The 10303-nt window shown below is 42.8% G+C and overlaps 1 protein-coding gene across 2 annotated transcripts; it reads left to right on the top strand.

Annotated features, from left to right (window-relative positions):
- Nucleotides 1-6701: 6701 nt before the first annotated feature.
- LOC307039877 (uncharacterized protein) lies at nucleotides 6702-10303 on the top strand. 2 transcript variants are annotated; one of them, XM_079682307.1, is made up of 8 exons: nucleotides 6702-6895; nucleotides 7022-7212; nucleotides 7427-7498; nucleotides 7710-7943; nucleotides 8039-8143; nucleotides 8506-9851; nucleotides 9955-10067; nucleotides 10282-10303. In XM_079682307.1, exons 2-6 carry the CDS (start codon nucleotides 7039-7041, stop codon nucleotides 9844-9846), a joined length of 1926 nt encoding a protein of 641 aa, XP_079538433.1. In that variant the 5' UTR covers nucleotides 6702-6895; nucleotides 7022-7038; the 3' UTR covers nucleotides 9847-9851; nucleotides 9955-10067; nucleotides 10282-10303. The 2 variants fall into 2 exon arrangements, with proteins under 2 accessions (XP_079538433.1, XP_079538434.1); XM_079682308.1 differs by lacking the exons at nucleotides 6702-6895; nucleotides 7022-7212; nucleotides 7427-7498 and adding an exon at nucleotides 8248-8416 and having other exon boundaries at nucleotides 7804-7943.

Below are 10303 nucleotides of genomic sequence, written 5' to 3'. Positions count from 1 at the left end.
ACACCTTTCACCTGGAGACCAGAGCTTCAACTCAGCTGGTAAACCATGTGTACTTGTGCTGTGCCTGCTTTTTGTTTTCAGTATATTCAATGCACGTTGAAACACAAACAGCTCTAATTGTTTGTTAAACCATTTTCATTGCAAGTGTGTGTGGACAAGGTGATGTGCTGTTTGCTTCTGTTGTTTGTTGTAATAGTGACACTAGGACCAACCAGGGGTGTATCTCAATTTGGCAGTCATTGATTTGGAAATAATATTGTGTCTCTCAGTGTGTAACACGGACATCAGACATCCAACAATATAAGCAAAAGGTATTTATTTTCCTCATACTACCTGTGCTGCAGCACCTCTCTTCACCCTTTGTCTGAAACCAGAGCCCAGTCTGCTCTGATTGGTTAGCTTTCCGGCTCGGTTGTTACAGGTTAACCGCTTAGAGATGTCCCGCCCCCCCTTAGCCTATCACCTACAATGTTTTGGAGCACTAGCCAATAGAAGCGTGAGTATTACATAGTTATGTCACTATGTTAGGGAAAAAACAAAGACTACAATGGAGGCGTTTCAGGCAGTGTGCGGGAGAGAAACTTTGGGATTTTAGCCTTTGCAGACAATTTACATGCACAAAAACACACTAGAGGAAAGGGAAACTCCAAATAAACATATAGGAAGGCCGCTTTAAATGAACCTATTTCATTTAGAAATGAATAAGTAGTATATTAACTCTGTAGAAATTAAATTAAAAACTTTTAATTTTAAATATTTTTTTGACATACTTTGTGGCGATTAGACAAACAGGATCTAATATTACTTCAATGAGAAGAGACGGTTTTGATGTAAGAATACATATGTATTGCCAGGAATACACAAATGAATGTAATGCAGTTTTGGCGATTAGGCCCCGTTGTTCAGGAGTATCATTCGGGAGGGGAGAACCGATCCGATGAAATCCCCCGGGGTCTAGACACTGCTGGTGAATGGATAGTTGGATCGGTCTGAAGAGGAGTGGCTTAGCTTGACCCTGGATTCAGAGGGACGGGAGGTGAAGAGGGGTGGAGGAGGGTTGCATCGAGTCACCTGAAATTACAGCTGTCAGACGGGAGAGCAGATTTAAAAGGTTTAGCTGAGAGCGATGATAGGCTTGTGAGAATAGAGCGAAGTGATTTGTTGAGCTCGGGAGTGACGCCGCCGACCACTTATTGAGAGGAGAGAGAGAGTAGTAACATGGAAATAGTAAATGAATGAGTAAAGAAGGTCTTCCTGGTTGAACTTGTGCTGAGCTTCATTAGTCTCAGTTTTTTATTTTATTTGTATTAATTGGGTTTTCTTCCTCTACATTAAGATGTGCCAAGCAGCCCACAGAAGTATGGAAACATTTCTGATTAAAGTTTGTATCTAGTGTTAGAAAAGGTTGGATGACCTGCATGCAATCGTGTAGTTGGCTGCTTCCACTCTGCATCAGCAGCATCGCCATCTGGGTAAGCCCACACACACACACACCTGTGCTTTCTGGGAGTGAGCCACAGAGAGCAAGGGCTGAAGCACTGAGGCAGAGGTGGAGGGCAGGAGACAGGATGCAGGGCTGCACAAAGACAGGTGGCGCAGGGACAGACTGCATCAACTTAGTCATATATGATTTTAAAAGATTGCCTTTTTTAAAGTCCCAATTGGAATGCTTCAATCAGCTTGTAAGAATAAGAGTTCAGCTAGTGTGGGACAGTTGTTTTATAATAGGTAGAATGTGGATTGAGCAGAAAAAGTCAAATAAAATATGATGTGCTATCTCTGATTATTTTCAAAATCCTCCTCCCTTGAACAGTATACTTAGTTCCCATTGATAAGGACAATCAAGCTTTACGGGGAAACTGATCTCACACACTCATTAACTTTGTCTGCATAATTCCTACAAATATAGCTTGGGGAAAAGAGCAGGAGGGGTTAGCAACACACCTGTTCCCCGCCTTTTTGGCACAATACAGCCGGATTAATGGTTATCCACGTCAAAAAGGTTAAATCTATTTCCCCTCGAGCTTGCAGCAAGGGTTTGCTGGGTTTGCATGTGTCTGCAGAATTTCTGACAAGGCTGTCATCCAAAAGGAGCCTGCTCCACTCTCCTATTCATTCACCAGAATAATTCACACTCAGCTAAAAACAAAGATGTCCGCTGAACATTCTTTGGGGCTGAGGAAAGTGTGAAGATGGATGAAAGGATATCTGTGAGCTACAGGGTTGTGCAGATGTGTTGCTGTGGGTTGGTGTGAGTTAGGGTGCGTACATGCGTTGGTTTTTAAGCAGGGCTGAATCCTAAATGATTATTGACTAAGCCGTTTTTCGGTGAAGACAGAGTGAGGAAGGTTCCCGGGGCCAGTTTTACAGAACATGACTTGCCTAAAAATTAGCCAGCAAAGATATCTTGAAACTTTCTTCAGCTCAGGAACCAGCTTGGCAGAGTTTACAAACTCACTGTTCTTTCTAATTAAAACACAAGAAGCCAATCAATCTGATATGCTGCATACATGAATATGTATGGGAGGCCTTAGAACCACATGGCTTACTGTTTCTCGACAGCAGAGTTTATATAGGACAGAGGCCCACAACAAGTGCATGAAGACTTATAGCTTGGTTTGGCCAGTTTTGTTAGCATAATATCCATAATAGCCTTTAAGCGTATTGTAATTCAATTGATCTGAGAGAAAACTAGACTTCAGAACCTCCTCCTGGCTCAGTGTTCAGGCTTTAGTAGAAGTTGCCAAATACTTTGGCGTTCCTATTGACTGCTCTACAAATGAACTTCCCTTCAGATGGTGAAAGCCTTATTCACAGGAGAATATTATACAGGAAAATAGCTTTTCCAGGATCGACAACAACTGCCTACAGAACAAAGCAACCTCAAAAGACACAAACAAAGAGTCTGACGGCCCGTCCACACAGCGGCGTGTGTTGAAGCTTGTCGGTGGGCGTTGTCTGAAACTCGACCAACAACCAATCACATGAATCTCCCGCCCCTGACACACAAACAGCGGTTTGATTGGCTAGAGCTTGTACTGGCATATGATTCGATTGGCTGACGCTTCTGCCGAGTCTTCAAAAGTTGAACATTGCTCAACTTTTGCAGTGAGCCACGCCAGCAAAGCTCTGCTCCGCTTCCCACAATGCAATTCGGCGAAAAGTGACGTCACCCCATTCAAAGTGAACGGTGAAGCTTTCAACGCACGCCGCTGTGTGGACGGGCCGTAACAATATTTAAGGACTTTCAGAATGGCGTATAAAAGACTTACGACTGCAGCTAGCTCAAGGCAGATAACGGCAATAATTACAGTATTAGCAACCTTTTTTTTCAACCTCTTTATCGCTTTTCCAATGTTCTGTAATGCTAAACCTTTGAATCGCAATATTTCATCTGAAAGGGCTGTATAGGCCAACTAAACTGCAAAGAAAACCAGACACTGATTCTCATAGAATTGCTGTTGACAACAGTATTGCGATCATGATCATAATGATGATCAAAAATGACTAGTACTAACAGAATATTCTACAGGTTAAAGTATGAGTTGCATTTGTCCATGCTATTTTCTTGGGATGGGATTAGAACATAGAGGGGTGATGCAAAAGCTTAATGCTGAATGCTGTATTTTAAAATGATGGCTTCTATTGTGTCTTTTCAGGGAACAGCCACAGGGGTATCACATGAATTACAATATGCTGAAAGGTTATAATGGATTTTTCCCTAATGACGGCAGAAATAAAGTGCCTACCTCAACTTTAAATCACTAAGTCAAATCCTTGATCAGGCGCATGTGTGGTGGTTGTGTGTGTGTGTGTGTGTGTGTGTGTGTGTGTGTGTGTGTGTGTGTGTGTGTGTGTGTGTGTGTGTGTGTGTGTGTGTGTGTGTGTGTGTGTGTGTGTGTGTGTGTGTGTGTGTGCGTGCGTGCGTGCGTGCGTGCGTGCGTGCGTGCGTGCGTGCGTGTGTGTGTGTGTGTGTGTGTGTGTGTGTGTGTGTGTGTGTAATACACATATATGAGTAGTATGAGTATTAAAAAAAGATTTGCCAGACTTTTGGCTTCAATAATCACAGAGTATGACAATCGATGCCTGCAGACTCTCTCCCGCTGGCCTATGATTACCTACGCATTGTTCTTTTACAACGACCTTGGCTCATCACACAATCAAGTTTCTGATTGTATCACACACACACACACACACACACACACGCACGCACGCACGCGCGCGCGCACACACACACACACACTCTGGCTGGCTTGTTGCTTTTATAGCAATTACTCTGGCGGTGCATGTGTGAGTGGCAGTTGGACACATTCAAGCTGCATCAGTAATCAGGGAAGTTTTGACTTGTGTTACACTGCTGGGGCTTTCTACTGGCTGTGTTCACAAATCGTTCTGGTTGTAAACAGAAATCTTACTGGAGGCCATTGTTTCTTTCCGTTGGATCGTTGTGAATGAAGGACATTTATTTAGATTTTTTTGTATGGGTTAGCTAGGGCTTCTAAGCCCCACAGGCTCCAGAGTGATCTTATAAGGAGGTGAAACACTCGTAACACGATCAACACTTGATAACTACATACATATACTAAAATGCTGATGTGTATCAGGTGTAACGGTTACTGTGTTAACCCTTATTTTCTGTATTGGCAAGCTAAAACAGCTGGGGCTGATGGGGATGTCATAAACCAAAGGATTGGACAGAGATGTTCATTTGATGTTGGCGCAAATTAACGGATCATCTACATTTAATTTGAACCTAAATGCAGGGCTGCCAACACTCACGCATTGAGCGTGACCCCTAGATTCCACCAGGTCCGTCTGCGGCGCATTACGGCTGCGCCGCGGTTTTGGTCCGGCCCCCTCCGGCGTACCCTACCGGGTGCGTTTCAGAAGCATTTCAGAAGCGGAGCGTCTTGCCTGCCGGCTCGCAGTTTTTGTTGATTTGGACATATTTCCTGGACAGGCTACTTTGTAAAGACAAAGTTAATAATAATTGTAATATCCCATTTATAAACGACATGAATCAAATATGTGTTGCTGTATTTTAGTGGTAAAAAAAATGCATTCATCATAATTATATAGGCCTAGCCTATATCATTTACACAATGCCTGTAAACCGGAGGAGAACGCTGGCATTTCTCCTCCTACTTGAAAGACTACGGAGGGATAGGGTCTGCAAAATTAGTTTGTGTGTGTGTGTATATATATATGCTATATGCTCTGACCGTTCCACATATGCGAGTATGCACGGAAATGCTGTTCAACCATTGGTCAGACATTAAGGGGGTAAAAACGCAAATCCCGGTGTTGTGTCATGGTGTCAAATTATGCACCCCCGTCATGAAATGCACCCCTTGTCACGGGAACGCGCATTTCTAAATGACACGTTCTAAAACGAAAAGTAAACGTTCAGGGTTTTTATTAATGGTCATTTTCAGACTGTGAGTTGTTTAGTGGTAGCTCATATAGTCTTGATTATTCTGGTTTAACTTTTCGCTCCGTATTTTACTGTAGTGGTGTCGAAATTCATTCGTCACTTCCTTTCCAGTTTTTTTTTTTTTGTATCTTTCTTTTTATTATTATTGTTACGTCCTGTCTGTATAAACGTGCTTTAAAATGTATTGTTTAATTTTACATAGTCATCTAATAATCAAAATATATGTTTATGTTACATTGTCTTTGTCAGCATATTTTTGCCACGCTATGCACCCCTTGCTATCTTACATAATAAAAGTGTCACATACATCAAACTTGCTCCATTTATTGGTACCAGTCCTAGAACCATACCCTGAAAGATGTTTGAGGGTGGGATTAATAGAAACCTCTTTTTTTTGGCGGGGGGGGGGGGGGGGGGCTTTTTATGACAGGCCTGGCCATCACAATATCCCCCCCCTCGCTATCTTACAAAATAAAAGTGTCACATTCATGAAACTTGCTCCATTTATTGGTACCAGTCCTAGAACCATACCCTGAAAAATGCTTGAGGGTGGGATTAATAGAAACCTCTTTTTTTGGGGGGGGGGGGTGCATTTTATGACAGGCCTGGCCATGCCAACGGGCCATGCCTGAGATCGCATGCTGGAGTTTTATTAAATGTGCCAGCTGCTAGGACTATCTTAGTGAAGATAGCATTTAGATGTCCACTGTCTTGGAACAGTCTGCAATTGAAATGGAAACTGAGCAATCTGGTGCCACTAAATGTTTTTAAAGCTCGGTTGGATGCTACTCAATCGGAAGCTGTTGGTACCTGTTCATGTGGATAGTTATGTAAATTGTAATCCCTGTAATGATGCTGTAAGATGTCCTTTTGTTGTTCTGTTTATTTTTTTTATGTTTCATGTGTAACCTACTTGAGCAGGTCTCCCTTGAAAAAGAGATCAATGATCTCAATGGGATACACCTGGATAAATAAAGGTTTGAAATGAAATGAAATGAATACATGTTGAATGAAATAAAGTGACATATTATCCATACTAAAATGGTGTACATTATCACACATAAAATAAACATTCATTTTGAAGATTTATTAGATTTTTATAGGCAAAGTTTAATATAAGAAACCTTGCAGTCTCCCCTTATTATAGCCCAGATCAAGAAAGAATGTAATGCTGGTAATTCTCTTATATATGCGCACATGTCTGTCTACTGGATTAATTTTGCGCATTACCAACACAAGCAACTTGCACCCCACTCGTTCCCGCGTCCCACAGTCGTGACGGCGCGAAAACCAATTTGTGGTACAGCCGACAATTACATCGTGAAGCTTGCTCTGGTAAAATGGATAACAATTTGTACCAAACCATTGTCGATTACAAGCGCAAAGGCTAGTATCCGCTAGACAGCACAAAGACATGTAAAAATGAAATAAGAAGAAAGGCTTCCACTTATGTCCTGGATGGTGAGTTTTTGATTGATTGTTTAAGTAGCCTATTCACAGACACCCCACAAACTTTTGTAAGTCAATATGCGGATTGTATAACTGTCATTTATTTGATGTCAACGAATATTACAATTTATGTTAAAGATGGAGCTCTGTATTACATGAAGGGTAAGGCCACCAAGACCAAAGTGGTCAGAGGCGCGGAGGAGGCAAACGCGATCTTTCTAGATTTCCACGATAGCGCCACAGGTGCTCATACAGGCCAACACAGGACCAGAGACGCCATGTCGAAAAGATTATTTTGGCCTGGGATGTCTTCTGACATACATAAATGGGTAAGCACTGCAACTGCTGATAAGCAAGCTGTTCACTTTTTATAGCTTCAGCTTATCGCAGATAAAGTTAAATACCCTGCCTACTTGCATTTAAGTTTATGTATTATTTCCTTAAATTACAGAAATGTAAGAACCTGTTCTATTTGGTCTGGTCCTGTGTGAACTGACAGAAAAAGGTATTCAGATAGTTAACCTGTGTATGTGTTTTGAACAGGTGTCAGAATGTGCAGTGTGCCAGGCAGCTGCTCATCCTATAAAACAGGAGGTGGAATATACCCCAATAAAGGTAATATTTTTTACCACATTCTCAAAATCAATGTCTGTTGTTGTATCACAAAACACATTTACCTCACATATATCACATCCATCTCAGCAGATAATGTAGAAAGGAAGAAAGCTCTGATTGATTTGAACAGAATTATTTTCCCTTCACAACATGCTCACAAACATTATATCCAGAATAAAATGTATAATTATTATTTGTCCGTTTTTTCAAGGTTGAACATCCATGTGAGCTCATTGGCATGGACTTGATTGGCAGGTTAAAAACTACCAATAGTGGGAATGTATACATTTGCGTTATGGTAGACTACCTCACAAAATGGCCGCAAGCATATCCTCTGAAAACCAAAACAGCAACTGAGGTGACAGAATGCATTGTGAAGTTTTTCCATCAGTTTGAGGTGCCAAAAAGAATCCTGACTGACCAAGGAAGAGAGTTTGTCAATGCGGTAATTTTGAAAATGGTTTAAACATTTTTTGCAAAAATATTGTAGTTGTGTTTTCATCTATATAAAACGTTATACAATGTTCTTTATATTTACAGATCAACAAAAATGTATGTGCCAAGATGGGGATTCAGAGAAGTCTCTGTTCGCCCTATCACCCTCAAACTAATTGGCTGGTAGAGGATGAACGGCACCATACAAAGGTGAGGCAAATGCCAGTTGGACCATATATATATATATATATACAGTATATATAATGCCTATTATCAGTACTATTATCAGTACAAATTCAGTTAGTTTTTTTTAGAGCTCTCAGGAAGCTGGTGGCAGACAAACCAGAAGACTGGGATGAGTACCTAGATGTAGTCATGTTTGGCTTGAGAACAAAAAAGCAGATGACAACTAAGTTCTCACCATACTTTTTGATGTTTGGCCGAGAGGCTCGGTATCCAACCGAGGTGCCAGAAAACTTCATGGTTGGTAAACACGTCTCAATATAACTTAAGGTATATCAAGTTAATGTTGAAAACATTTACTGAAGGAATATCAAAACATTTATTCACAGGTAGACAGCAGTGTTGAGGATGTTGTGGCTGAGGAAAAGGTTTCCCAGGGCGTTAAAAACCTTGAGGAAATCAAGGACATTCTCCATGGCAATATTTCCAAGCAGGAAAAAAGCACCAGGGAGCGCTTGACAAAGGGCATTCCTAAATGCCACTTCAGAGTAGGTGACCAGGTGTGGCGACAGAATGTGCAGAGCCAACAGAGAAAAGGTGGCAAGCTTGAGGCAAACTTCCTTGGCCCTTTCCAAATTACAGCACTAGTGGGGAAAAGTGCTGATCTGCTATCGGAGGATGGTAAAGTAAAAAAAAAAATCAATGTGGATCACTTGAAAATATCCAAAGCACAGCTGCCCCGAATCCCTCACCAAATTAAAAAAACAGCAACAGCAGCACCCTCCACATCACCAGCCTACATGGAGGCTCCATCAGCGTCAGCCCCACCTGCTGCTCCATCAGTCTCACCTGCTGCTCCATCAGTCCCACCTGCTGCTCCATCAGCCCCACCTGCTGCTCCATCAGCCCCACCTGCTGCTCCATTCAATCTCACCTGCTGCTCCATCAGCCCCACCTGCTGCTCCATCAGCCCCACCTGCTGCTCCATCAGCCCCACCTGCTGCTCCATCAGTCCCACCTGCTGCTCCATCAGCCCCACCTGTTGCTCCATCAGCCCCACCTGCTGCTCCATTCAATCTCACCTGCTGCTCCATCAGTCTCACCTGCTGCTCCATCAGCCTCACCTGCTGCTCCATCAGCCCCACCTGCTGCTCCATTCAATCTCACCTGCTGCTCCATCAGTCTCACCTGCTGCTCCATCAGCCTCACCTGCTGCTCCATCAGTCCCACCTGCTGCTCCATCAGCCCCACCTGCTGCTCCATCAGCCCCACCTGCTGCTCCATTCAATCTCACCTGCTGCTCCATCAGCCCCACCTGCTGCTCCATCAGCCCCACCTGCTGCTCCATCAGCCCCACCTGCTGCTCCATCAGTCCCACCTGCTGCTCCATCAGCCCCACCTGTTGCTCCATCAGTCCCACCTGCTGCTCCATCAGTCTCACCTGCTGCTCCATCAGCCCCACCTGCTGCTCCATCAGTCCCACCTGCTGCTCCATCAGTCTCACCTGCTGCTCCATCAGTCCCACCTGCTGCTCCATCAGTCTCACCTGCTGCTCCATCAGCCTCACCTGCTGCTCCATCAGTCCCACCTGCTGCTCCATCAGTCTCACCTGCTGCTCCATCAGTCCCACCTGCTGCTCCATCAGCCCCACCTGCTGCTCCATCAGTCTCACCTGCTGCTCCATCAGCGCCAGCCTCATCTGCTCCAATAGATACTGTCACTCTAACTGACAAATGTAGGTGTTTTGATATTGATTTGTTACATTTGAATAGTAATTATGAAACATGAACTAATTCTTTAACTATATCATGGTTGGTGCATTAATGTATTTTTTTCAGATGTGCAGGAGGCTCGGAAGGATGTACACGTCCACCTTTCAAAAATAGGGCCATACAAACTTTTTTTTTGGGACATCACAAACACTGGTCCAAACAAGGAGCTGGAGAATGAGGTATTGCTTTGTCACATTATAATTTATATTTTTATATTTTATATAATTCCGTTCCCTAATGGGCAATATTTGTTTTAATGAGTCACAAAACATTGTATTACAGTTTTATTGACTTAAATCATAACAGGAAATTCAGTGATGTTACAACAATGTAGTTGATAGTATTACAGTAAACATGCCTCGTTTTAATACATTGTGATCATTTTTCTCATAGGTGATCAATGCCTACCTTACAC

Source organism: Notothenia rossii, assembly GCF_949606895.1.
Source record: "Notothenia rossii genome assembly, chromosome: 5".
Taxonomy (NCBI): Eukaryota; Metazoa; Chordata; class Actinopteri; order Perciformes; family Nototheniidae; genus Notothenia; species Notothenia rossii.
This window is presented reverse-complemented; position numbering and strand designations above follow the sequence as displayed.

Bases quoted from the DNA above. Each gene is read 5' to 3' on its own strand.
- LOC307039877 (XM_079682307.1), top strand. From the start codon at position 7,039: ATGAAGGGTAAGGCCACCAAGACCAAAGTGGTCAGAGGCGCGGAGGAG. The intron at 7,499-7,709 runs GTAATATTTTTT...CGTTTTTTCAAG, and splicing joins TGGAATATACCCCAATAAAG to GTTGAACATCCATGTGAGCT. The intron at 7,944-8,038 runs GTAATTTTGAAA...TTATATTTACAG, and splicing joins GAAGAGAGTTTGTCAATGCG to ATCAACAAAAATGTATGTGC.